Raw genomic sequence first — 13,566 nt, forward strand, 5'->3', positions numbered from 1 at the left:
AAACCAAAGAGATGGCTGCCTACAGAGAGTTAAATGGATAACTATGAGGTCAAGGGTGAGTGAGATTTTTCACTGTATACTTTTTAATCTTCTTGAATTTGAACTATGTGAATATACTATCTATAAATAAACATTTTAAAATGATGAAATGACACAAAAGTATAGTTTATAAATAAATTATGGGAAAATTGTTCTTTCAAAATCTTGAGTTTTCCTGGGGTGCTGGGTGGCTCAACTGGTTAACTGTTCAACTTTGGCTCAGGTCATGATCTCACGGTTCAGGAGTTCCAAGCTCCACATTGGGCTGAGCCTGCTTCAGGCTCTCTGTCCCCTTCTGTCACCCTTCCCCCACTTGCCCTCTCTCTCAAAAATAAATAAACATAAAAAAAAAAAACCTTGGTCTTTCCCAATCCTGGATATAGTATATAGCTTACCACTTACTCAAGCATTCTTTTTTTGTCTTTCATAAAGTATGTCATATAAATACATATAAATTACATATTATATATATTTAATTAATTTATATATATTTGATTAATTAAATTTAATATATGTATATATTTAAATGTTCATTTATTTTGAGAGAGAGAGAGACAGGGAGAGGCAGAGAGAATCCCAAGGCAGGCTCTGTGCTGTCAGCGCAGAGCCTAATGTGGGGCTTGATCCCACGAACAGTGAGATCATGACCTGATCTGAAATCAAGAGTCAGAAACTTAACCAAGTCTCCACATTATGTTATGTTATATTATATTATAGTATAGTATAGTATAGTATAATTTTTTAGTTTTTTTATGTTTATTTATTTGAGAGAGACAGAGAGCATGAGCGTAGCAGGGGCAGAGAGATTGGGAGACACAGAATCTGAAGCAGGCTCCAGGCTCTGAGCTATCAGCATAGAGCCCGATGTGGAGCCTGAACTCATGAACTGTGAGATCATGACCTGAGCCAAAGTCGGACACTCAACTGACTGAGCCACCCAGGCACCCCCTATCTTATGTATTATACATATATACAAAGCCTCACAGACAGGTCTATTTTTCTCATTCAAAACTGTAAACTCTATGAAAATGTACATGGGTAAACATGTAAGGTATGTTCTAAAAGTCATCATGTGAAACGTTTCTGATGGCATGTCTAAAGTACATCTATTCCCTTAAACTGACATTATCTACTATCACAATATTCTGTTTCAAGACAGTAACAATACTTTGAAAAACATATCTACAGAATCAGTGGGAATATGAGTAATTCTTAACTTTGACCACTTTATCTTTTAAAAACCTTGTTTTCCTTTAAATTTCTATATAAATTCCAGAATTCTGACCTTTTTCTTTTCTTTGGCTGGCTACCATTAAAACCTAAAGAATAGGAATCTGAACAATGAAATTCTTCTGTGATTGTAGGTTTGGCCATGGTACTAGATTAGAAGCTGAAACACTTAAATACAAGAGCCAAGTGTGACCACATACTTCGCCCATTCTGGCAAATATTCTATTGCCTACAGCAAAACTTGGAATGATGAGATTGCTACTCTTTAAAAAACTCTTACAAAGCTGTAGGCTTTTCCTTAACTGTAAGGGTATTTTCTGTAGGCTCCTTTGTTTTGATAACTCTTATAAACTGAGTATTTGCATTTCCATTCTGATTTAAGAAATAATCCTAGACTAGATATCTTCCCTCTTCAAATGGCACAAGAATTAAAATCTTTCACAATCCTTTTGCAGTGGCCAAGAGATAAGCTGTAGAGGACTCAAAGGAACAAAGGCATGACATTTGCAGCTTAGGGTCCTTTACTAAAAACTGGGGAGTATGAAAGCAACAGCTTCATGAAAATATCATTTATCACTTTTGGGAGTTGGGAGAAGAGAGGGAAAGGAATCGGATTGAATAGAAATGGTCTTACTACCCTCCTCATCAATACTGCAGGACTATAAGATAAGGAGAAAAATAAATTTTGGAGGAAAACAATTGTTTACTCCTCATAAAAAGTTTATCTCCATATGTGGAATTTAAGAAACAAAACAGATGAACATAGGGGAAGAGAAGAAGAAATAAGACAAAAAGAGAGAGGGAGGCAAACCATAAGAGACTCTTGAATACAGAAAACAAACAGGGTTGTTGGAGGGGAGGTAAGTGAGGGGATGGGCTAAGTGGGTGATGGGCATTAAGGAAGACATTTGTTGGGATGAGCACTGGGTGTTATACATAAGTGATGAATCACTACATTCTACTGAAAACATTACTACACTATATGTTAACTAATTTGGATTTAAATAAAATTTAAAAAATAAGTAAAAACAAAACAAACCAAAACAACAGTTTACTTTATCCCCAAGAAATAGCATACTATGGCTAATGCTTTTAAACATTATTTGTAGGAATATCAGCACATAATACAATAGGACTTATATACTTTTCAACACAGTATTTCACCAAAAATAAAATCTCAATGATTTTTCACTTTAATGTAGGTATTACAGAGGCGCCTAGGTGGCTCAGTAGATTGAGAGTCTGACTTCGGCTCAGGTCATGATCTGGCAGTCCCTAGGTTCAAGCCCCATACTGGGCTTGCTGTTGGCAGTGCAGAGCCTGCTTTGGATCCTCTGTCCCCCAATCTCTCTGCCCCTACCCCCCTTACTCTTGCTCTCTCTCTCAAAAATAAATATTTAAAATAAAAAAACAGGGGCGCCTGGGTGGCTCAGTCGGTTAAGCGCCCAACTTCAGCTCAGGTCATGATCTCGCGGTCCCTGAGTTCGAGCCCTGCATCGGGCTCTGCTGACAGCTCAGAGCCTGAAGCCTGCTTCGGATTCTGTGTCTCTCTCTCTCTGACCCTCCCCCATTCATGATCTGTCTCTCTTTGTCTCAAAAATAAATAAACATTAAAAAAAAATTTTTTTTAATAAAATAAACAAATAGGGGAGCCTGTGTGGCTCAGTTGGTTAAGCATCAGACACTTGGTTCCGGCTCAAGTCATGATCTTATGGTTCATCAGTTCAAGCCCTGTATTGGGTTCTGTGCTGGCAGCGAGGAGTCTGCTTGGGATTCTCTCTCCCTCTCTCTGCCCTTTCCCCTGTCGCTCTCTCTTTCTCTCTCTCAAAGTAAATACGTTTAAAAAAATTTTTTTTTAAACACTAAAAAAATAACAAAGTTGCTATATTACATGTTACTATTGTAAACTTAAATCCAAAAACTGAAAAAGGAAAATATTGTGAATCTGATATGAAACAGACCAAAGATGAAATTTTTCAAAGTTTGCATTCAAATAAGCCAATATTAAGTTAATATAAGAATGTATTTACTGGGATGCCCTGGCACTTGCTAGGCCATATATTACATGCTACTACAAACAATATTAACATGGCTTATCTGAGTGGGAAAAGAATCTGACTCCAATCTCTGATAACAATGCCAAATCAAAAGATAAAACTGTATTTAGTGAGAAAACAATTCACAAATTCCTTTCCTAAAGAACATAAGACTTTCAGGGACATAAATAAAATATACTCTTTACCCCAACACACCCAACCAATTAAATATTATTGTTTTCCTTTCCTCCAGAAATCCATTATATGTCTTTATCTATCTAGATATATAGATTCCACAGATACACGATATAGATACAGACAGATGTATATGTGTGTCTGTATTCTTAAAAAAGGGTACCTATTGCAATTGTCAGGTCTCTTCTGAGGGCAAATCCCACTAATCGTTGAGATTCTTTTGACATTATGACAGGAAAGCCATTGTAGCTGGTTTCATTAATCATGTTTTCTATATCATCCACTGTCATATTGTCCTGTGTCAGGACAGCTAAGGGAGGATCGTTCCTTCGAGGTCTCATGACGTCAGCAGCCAGGGTGGTATGAGTGAATTCTTCTTTTGCATCCAAGAAAGGGTATCCATTTAACCGGATGTGTGCTTCATAAATGCCTTCCCTACCAAAAGCATCACCAACCCATTTACTGGTCATTACTGCAGCCATAAGGGGAACAATATATTCCAAGCCTCCAGTGAGCTCAAAAACAATAACCACCAGGGAGACAGTCATCCTTGTCACGCCACCTGAAAAACAATAAGCACCACGGGTCAAGGAGGACAGGACAGGTCAGTGGAACTGTTCTACTAGGCAGCTGAACACAAATTGTAAAAAGAACTCAGTGGAAAGGATAATCATCGAAAACTACTCCTCCTCTTTTAGGACAATTATCACTGTTTTAATAAGATCTAGAGAAACACCAATTTTCTTTGTTAAACACAAGACTATTAAAATAACATTTCAAAACCTGTTTACTTCATAGTAAACAGCCAACTGAAACGAATTTGCCATTTTGGTTTATTGCTATAGCAAAGATATAATTCCACTCTTATAAAAGCTGATTATTAATTAAAGAATTTGGTGAAGCTCATCATAGCTATCTTGCTTACTACCACATTACAAATAAAGCTCCTATGTGGGTAGAATATTAATACATTTCTCTCCCCTAAATCTTTTCAAAATGAATAAAATATTTTGGTGCTTTGTGATTTATGTTAACAGTGTAATATCCTCTCCCTTAGAAAACTCATCTATTCATTTACCCAAATCATCATTCTTTTTTTTTTTTTTAATTTTTTTCATGTTTATTTTTGAGAGACAGAGAGTGAGCAAGGGAGGAGCAGAGACAGAGGGAGACACAAAATCTGAAGCAGGCTCCAGGTGGTGAGTTGTTAGCACAGAGCCCCACAAGGGGCTCAAACTCACGAACTGCAAAATCATGACCTGAGCCGAAGTTGCTTAACCGACTGAGCCACCCAGGTGCCTCCCAAATCATCATTTTGAACTATCACCTCTATGCTCATGCCTCCTAATCCACATCTTTCTACTTCCTGTTGCCATTGTCCCATGTCTCCAACTATGCATACCTTATTGCTGTGCTTGTCTTGTTTTCCAACTGTAAAAAGACTTGGGATGACCCACTGTCACAAAAAATGCCACACATTTAAAACCAAAGTCCTCTTCTTCCCCAAAGAGCTACCCATTCCAGCCAGCACAACACCATGTTCTTCTTGACAACCTAGATAGTTATTCCGGGTTCATCCTTTACTTGAATCCAATACCTAGACTCTCACCTAGTCTTATCTGATTTGCTTTGCAAAATATCCATCTATTGGTCCCTTCTCAATATTGTCACTATTGCCAAACTAGTCCAGACTCTCAAGACTTTGTTCCTTAATTTTAATACTATTTTATCTTACCTCCTTGACTCCAAGCCCCATTACCTTTAATCCACTTTATAAGCCATGTTCCCAGGTTAATCTTTCCTAAGTACTACTTTCATCATGTTGCTCCTTTGCTCAAAAACCTACCAGGATTCGCCAGTTCATACTGTATAATTAAGCTTAAACTCTTCCTTTTTGCTTTTTAACCTAAAAATAGAAGGGAGAAAGAACCTACTACGTATTACACATCTACACTATGCCAGGCATGTCCTAATCAGTTCACAGAGAATTTTGTTTTGAACTCAAGTAACTTATTTTACCTGGCACTGTGCTAACAGCTTTACATGCATTTTATCTCATATAATGCTCAAAACAACTGTAGGAGATTAGTGGTTATTATTTCTATTTTAAAGATAAGAAAATAAAAAATCAAAGTAAAGGAACATTCCCAAAGTTGTCAAGTTACAACTGCCAAAGCCACGATTCTGCCACAGATATGACCTATTCCAAACACAAATTCATCCTGACACAGATGATTGCCTTTTCATAACCTGGCTCTTTCTCACTAATCCAACTTCATTTCCCAAAAGTATCCAAAATGCACTCTCTGCTTCAATAGTATCAGTATCCTCAAATTTATTCCAATTCCTTCAATTTCACACGATTATATTCCTCAACAAAATCCTCTTCTTTAAATCCTACTACTTTTCTGAAATAAAGCTCCTGTTCTACCCTTACCTGAACTACTTCAGCTCTCTTTTCCTCTAGTTTCCTACACTGTCATAGACTCAGTACTATATATAATTATTGTATATTTCTTACTACTGTTTCTCAGTTTTGGTCTTATCTTCCCTTCCCAATCTGACTGTCGTTGAAGTATGGGCCCATGTTTTACACTTCTTTGTGTATCACTCACTGCACCTAGCACAGCACTTTACAGAAAGTGGACAACTACTAAATCACCGCTACTGTGGCGAAAATGTCCTGTCCTTCACTTTAACTTGACAGCATTCTTTTGGAGATCAATAATTACAGATTTGTGATTCACTGAACAAAAGTAAGTCAAAATACCAACTATTTAATATCATAACCAAAATTCGATATTTAAATTTTAAAATAACAATTTTTCATATCCAAGAGGACAACAGACTCTTAAGTATTTAATGCAGTTACTTTGTTTTGCTTTTCGTTAAACCAGTAGTTGTCTTTTTTAATTTTCCTATAAATGTACCTTAAATCAAAGAGGGCTGGTAAAGAACTCTTTCTTTACAGCTAACTATAAATCACTGCAGAACCAAATCTTCAGCTTTGCTAAAATGTTAATCTCAGGAACCATGCTATAGTTGTTATAGGTAAGCCAAGATCCCTGACAATGAAAAAACCAAAAATCTCCCTGACAGGATTCAAACTAAGCCTATGTTGTACTGAGATGTTTTCTGTCACAAAGCATTACATGATGTTTAAAAGATGCTAACTACCATTAAGTTTTTGTATTAACAAGTATTTAGAGCAGGCAAAATGAAAACTATTACTACAAAAATACTATATAATAGTGGTTTCATTTCTGTTAAAACATTCTCTTCCTCCATCCTGTACCGACCGCCCTCACCCCCCTCACCAATTAAGCATAAATGTGCTCCCACACTCGCTCTCTTCTCTCTCAGATTCACAAACATCCATACACAGACACAGTTACGTTACCTAAGCACGCAGCAGCACCAACCATGGCATAAAGGCCAGGTGTAATGCAATCAGCTCCAACCTCACACCATTCCTTAAAGATAAACCAGTCATGGTGAAAATACGCAAGCTGTTCCACTGCAATCCCCACAATCCTTCCGGCAATCGCACCAATGGCCATGCTGGGAATGAACAAGCCGGACGGAACCTGTAACAAAACCACAATGCTTAAGGGGACAGAGATCCTCTGCTTATATGCTCGGAACCTAAATTATGGATTTCTAACTAACACTTTAGATTCTTTTCACGTTTTATTTATATAGCAAAATCCTAGTACAAATAAAACTACAGCAAAATACTGTTCTAATGGTACCTTAGTAATTCTGTGATTTCAGTTACAAAGTAACAAATAACATTCTCTAAACCAACCTAAGGGTTATTCATCCTTTAGCTCCTTAATGCCAGTCCCTAACACGATTTTCATTAATTCATGGTGAAACGGGGAAAGGAAAAAAAAGGACAATATGAAGCATTTTTCATTAAACTGAATCAATTTAGTGTGAAGTACTGTCCTTTACTCCATGATTATATCCTCCCTACATATTTGTTGTTTACCAAATGAAAAAAATATTAGATCCTATTCCTCAAGTAGTACAATGTAAAGAGGACAAGCTTATCAGGTCCTTCAATATTTGTTTAACGATATATACATACATACATATACATATATATATATATATATATATATACACACACACACACACACACACACATATATATATGGAGAAGAGTATGTATCAATTAAATGTAATGAAAAAAATAGGAATAGTAGATACCTTAAGCGAGATCATTTAAGGATTAAAATACTAATAGCTCTAAAATGTTACAGAAATGAAATAAGCTGAGCACAAAATAATGGCATGTTGAACACTGCATTAGGATCATTAAAAGGTTATCCAAATAGAAGAGATCAAAATATGTTTTACACTCTCCTGTTGATTAGGATCCTTCAGCCAGAGCACAGAGCGAGGTGGGACTTAACAAAGACCTGACAACTGTCTCCAGCTTCCTGTAGCTCAACTAAAGATGAGAAAGTTGGGATTTGCAGAAAAATCAACTTACTGTAGAAACAGGAGCTTTAACAGCTGCTTTAACTTGATTCACTATGATTAAACATTTTATTTTTTTATTTTTATTTTTTTAATTTTTTTTTTAATGTTTTTTATTTATTTTTGAGACAAAGAGAGACAGAGCATGAACGGGGGAGGGGTAGAGAGAGAGGGAGACACAGAATCGGAAGCAGGCTCCAGGCTCTGAGCCATCAGCCCAGAGCCCGATGCGGGGCTCGAACTCACGGACCGCGAGATCGTGACCTGAGCCGAAGTCAGACGCTTAACCGACTGAGCCACCCAGGCGCCCCTATGATTAAACATTTTAAACGTCAAGGTTTTTCTATTATTTAACTGTTATAACCAGTGGACTAAATAGAGAACAACAGAAGAGACAGAGACCACATTTCAAAAACCATCATTACAATTTTGTTGAAATTAAGCTGTTATTCCACATAATCTACATCTGTGAAAGCATATAATCACTAGTGAATGTTAACTTAAGGAACAAGGATTAGCTGACATCGGATTCCCTACATACAGCACTGACAGCCATATAAGAGAATTATATTTACTGGCAAATCACTAATTAATAAATATTATTCTTTTATAAATTCAAATGAAGCAACATCCCAGGGCATTAGGCCTAGCTCCCTTAAATCCTTGATGGAAAAAGACATGGTATTCATAGGCTAGTAATTTAACTCTGAGTCTGCAGTGTCCTTTCAAGCTAACACCCTGTAGTAATATGATAGGTGGAATAATGGCTCCCCAAAGATATCCCTATCCTAATTCCTGTGAATGTGTCATGTTATACAGTAAGGAAGAATTAAGGGTGCCGGTAAAATTAAGATTGTTAATCAGCTGACCTTAAAACAGGAAATTATCATGGGTGCCTGAGTAGCTCAGTTGGTTAAGTGTCTGACTCTCAGTTTTGGCTCAAGTCATGACCTCACAGTTTTGTGAGTTCAAGCTCCACATGGGGCTTTGCAATGACGGTGCAGAGCTTGCTTGGGATTCTCTCTGCCCCTCCCCTACTCATACTGCCTCTCTCTCAAAATAAATAAATAAACTTAAAAAATTTTTTTAAACAGGAGATTATCCTGGATTACTTAAGTGGGCTCAAAGTAATTACAAATGTTTTTTTAAATGTGGAAGAAAGATTTAGAATAGCATCAGAAAAATGAAGATAAAAAAAGACTTGACCACCCATTCCTGGCTTTGAAGATGGGAGAAGGGTCCCATGAACCAGGGAATGTGGGAAGCCTCTAGAAGGCTGGAAAAGGCAAAAAAAAAAAAAAAAAAAAAAAGCTAGACTCCATAAATCCATGTGAACACCTTGATTTTAGCCCAGTGAGACCCATTTTGCACTTCTGATCTCCAAAACTAAAATAAACTTGTGTAATTTTAAGCCATTAAGTTTGTGGTAGTTTAAAACAATCATGGGAGCACCTAAATGGCTCAATCGATTAGGCACCTGACTTCGGCTTGGTCATGATTTCACAGTTCATGGGTTCAAGCCCCATGTCGGGCTCCGTGCTGACAGCTCAGAGCCTGGAGCCTGTGTCGGATTCTGTGTCTCCCTCTCTCTCTCTGTCCCTCCTCCGTGCTCACACTCTGTCTCTCTCTCAAAAAAACAAAAGCATAACAAAACAAAAAAGGCATACATTAAATAATAAAAAAATAAAACATGATCATAAATTCCCTAACACTGCTCCAATTAAGAGGTAGGTAGGCCTCTGTGACAGTCTGGACAAACAGAATGCAACAGAAGCATGCTGCATGACTTCTTTGGCTAGGTAAGAAATGGTCCCCTTGGGTAACTTGCTTTTAGAATCTTGAGCAACCATGTAAGAAATCCAAATGCTCTGAAGGCACCATGCTGGAAAAACCAGAGAGAGAGAGAGAGAGAGAGAGAGAGAGAGAGATAGATAGATATGTTTCAAGAGCCAGACGTTCTGGGGGCGCCTGGATGGCGCAGTCGGTTAAGCGTCCGACTTCAGCCAGGTCACGATCTCGCGGTCCGTGAGTTCGAGCCCCGCGTCGGGCTCTGGGCTGATGGCTCGGAGCCTGGAGCCTGTTTCCGATTCTATGTCTCCCTCTCTCTCTGCCCCTCCCCCGTTCATGCTCTGTCTCTCTCTGTCCCAAAAATAAATAAAAAACGTTGAAAAAAAAATTAAAAAAAAAAAAAAAAAAAAAGAGCCAGACGTTCTGAATCTTCCTAGCTTGGGTGGTAGATGACCAGCCTTAGCCATGTCTGATGACATGTATGATAGGCCACAAACAAAACATGCCCAAGTTGAGTCCTTCCCAAATTGCTGACCTAATATCAAGAGCAAAATAGTTCTCTTAAATTGCCAGGTTTTGGGGTGATGTGTTACACAGCAACAAATAACCATGCTCAGCAATATATCCAAAGGAATTCTTTTTTTTCCCATTATTTAAAATGAAACCCAAAAGATAAGAACTTTTTTCAGCCTACATTTATGAAATAACCACTTTTAGATAAACATTCACTGCTCATTTCACATAAAAGTTTTGAACATGCCAAGATTACTTAAATAGCACCTCACATCAGTACTTACCTTGATACCAAAAGTGAATACTGTCATTATAATTTTAAATATGAGTGCTAAGCATAACTGCCATATAGCTGAATATACTCCCAGGCCTGCTGGACGATCAGGAATATCATCAACAATTTTACTGGCATTCATGTCATTTCTGTAGTCACAAAGAGAAGAGGATTCCAGAGGACCACAGTCTGTAAAAAGCTCTTTGATCAGCTCACTGGTGTTGAGCCTGGTATATGGATTAGGGAAGGCTATCACCGCAGTAATGGCAGCAACAACAATGACTTCAAGAACAGGATACTTTCCAAATTTGGTGGATTTGCGTCGACGACACCAGGCAATATTTGCCCTAATGAAGAAGGCTCCCCAAAGCCCGCCAAATACCCCGAGGAGAATAAAAGGAAACAGTTCAAAAAGGTACCACGGTGTATGATACTCCACATAAAAAAGGACCAGACGGCTATTACCAAATGGATTGATGGATCTTAAAACAAATGCAGCCACTAAAGCAGCAAAAAAGGATCTCCATAAAGTTTTAAGAGGAAAATAATAGCTAACCTAAAAAAAAAAAAAAAAAAAGGAAAAGAAAAATTAATGCTAGAATTTTAAGATGTTTCCAATATGGTATAACTTGAATGGCGAATATCATAGTCTAATTTTTGTTGCAGCTAGAATTTACATATAATAGATTTTACTGTGGTAAGAAAAAGATTGATGTTTAATAACTTTGGCTATCACATCATTATAAATTCACAATATCAACTGGTCAAAAAATGTCTAATAATTACTTCAGACACATCATTTTTTTTATTTTCAAAATGAGTTTCACCTCCAATTCAATCATGTAGAGTGAATAAATACATCACCACCAATTCCTATGAGCTCAAAAAGAAGTATTTGCCTCTTCTATATTAAAAATAAAAGAATGCAAACAATGGGAAAAGTAAATTTTAAAACATTCCCAGTCACATTTTTGTGTAAACATGTAAAAAGTCTTGAGAGAACAAAAACAAACTACACCAGTGACACAACTAAAATCATCTTCTTAAATATCAATCACTGCCACAGAAATAATCATACAACAAAAACTCACAAAAACACATTAGGAATTGATTAAGTATTTTTAAAATAAAAACATGGGCTATAATTTAACAAATAGTGGTTAAATATTTTCTGTTAAGTCAAATTCACTTCTGCTTACTTTTAAATATGTCAACAAAGTTAAATTTTAAATGACCACTAATATTTATGAAAGAATAATATTTTTAAGACTTTTCTCAAGGTAAAGAACATGTGTAATGTATTACTCTTTATGTAAGAATACGTGAAAAATAACTTTATGAAATTAAATCTTTGTTTTTAAAACAAAGTCTGCATCTCTTACACTAGTTACAAAACTGAAATGTGTGCCAATATACATTTGTAATGGTAATTATACATAATTTTAATTGCTGTATTTTTTTACCTACCTCTTCCAGGCTAAAAAGAACTCCTCCAATTGGTGCACCAAAAGCTACAGAAACACCTGCAGCTGAGGCAGCTGATAGCACCTAAAAAGAGGATTTGGCTTATTTCATATAGTCTTATAAATTCAAACATATCAAATAAAAATTCTTTATGTTGCTTGAATTTTTGAAGTGCCTCTTCTGAATTTAACTTGCATGTCCACCCACCGCCCCAAACAGAGGCAAATATTTATTTCCTCCAAAAAGGTATTTTTTTCTCTTCTGCTTTAGTTGAAAGGTTATTCATATATTCAATATTCAGTCAAAAAACATTGATATGAGATAACTACTGTTTTCTAAATCCTACTAAAATATCCAGAGAACTTAAAACCTATTGAGTTTCCTTATTTTCACTACTCTAAATCCTGTGACAATACTACAACTGCCAATATGGAAAACATCATCTAAAGCACAATGGCTACCCTTTATGACACAGTCTTTCCAACTAGAAGCCTAACAATAAAGTCAAAGAAGACAAAAATATCCACAAAAAGCTCTTACAGATCCTCTCTTCAGCTCCCCCAGACTATCACTTGGACATTGCCCACTTTCCACCAGTACGAAGTCAACTACACAAATAAGTTCACTAAACATTTCATGTTGTAATTATTTTCCTAAGAGTCCAATTATTCCTTTCACTATTTCATTCCAGTAAATATCTGAGGCTATCAAAACATTTTCACAAATGGTCAAGTTTTACATTTCTGAAAAAGAAACTGGAAATAATAAAAATTAAATTATATACAGTTAAGAACATGATCTCCATTGTCAAGCTGCTGTCTGGCAAAACACCCAAGTAGTCATAACTCACATTTTATTTAAGTATAAAGGAATCATTTAATTTAAAAATGTCAAGGAAGTGAACTAGGAAGAAAGCCAATATGAGACCTTAATGCTTTCACAACTAACAAACTCTAGGCATTTATATGCTAAGGGTGAACCAAGTTAATGTCATGTACATTACTAACCATCTACAGTGTGTATCTTAAAATTTTAAGTGATTTTAATTTCTGTAACATTTTCCTAACAAATTACATTTTGCACTTAAAATGAATAAATAAAAATAAAATTTACCCCCCAAAATATCAAGGTACAATAGCAAGTAACGGAACTGCACTGGAGGGACAAATGCTACAGCTTCATTTTAGCCACTGATTTGTTATAATACAGTTTTAGGTTATGTTTTGTTTTGAACATACATACAGATCCACACAGTCATAGTAGTAGTAGTGGTAAGGAGTATAGACTTGAGTCAGAAAAATAAATTTTAATCCATAGTCTGACATTCTGCTATACAATCTTGGGCAAGTTTAGCAGCTTTATGCCTAATTTCCTATCTATAAATGGGGATACCAGTGCCAAGTTAATAGGATTATTGTGGATTTAAATTTTAAAATACAAGTAAAGGACTTAGAGGCAGATACATAGTAACCAATCAGTAATGTCAGCCATTATTGTTAGAGGGTAATATTGGAATCACAATTATTATTCAGAGACGGA

General features: G+C 36.3%; 1 protein-coding gene across 4 annotated transcripts in view; it reads right to left on the reverse strand.

Moving 5' to 3' along the window:
- Nucleotides 1–13,566, reverse strand: part of CLCN3 (chloride voltage-gated channel 3) — a 97,697-nt gene that overhangs the window by 13,206 nt on the left and 70,925 nt on the right. For all 4 annotated transcript variants that reach the window (XM_058720915.1, XM_058720918.1, XM_058720917.1 and 1 more), the window contains 4 exons: nt 12,031–12,111; nt 10,574–11,119; nt 6,901–7,087; nt 3,664–4,062 (listed from right to left, as the gene is read on the reverse strand). In XM_058720915.1, the coding sequence (XP_058576898.1) occupies nt 3,664–4,062; nt 6,901–7,087; nt 10,574–11,119; nt 12,031–12,111 (1,213 nt within the window). The remainder of the gene's footprint in view (nt 1–3,663; nt 4,063–6,900; nt 7,088–10,573; nt 11,120–12,030; nt 12,112–13,566) is intronic.

The sequence above is a fragment of the Neofelis nebulosa genome, chromosome 3 (genome assembly GCF_028018385.1).
Source record: "Neofelis nebulosa isolate mNeoNeb1 chromosome 3, mNeoNeb1.pri, whole genome shotgun sequence".
Lineage (NCBI taxonomy): Eukaryota > Metazoa > Chordata > Mammalia > Carnivora > Felidae > Neofelis > Neofelis nebulosa.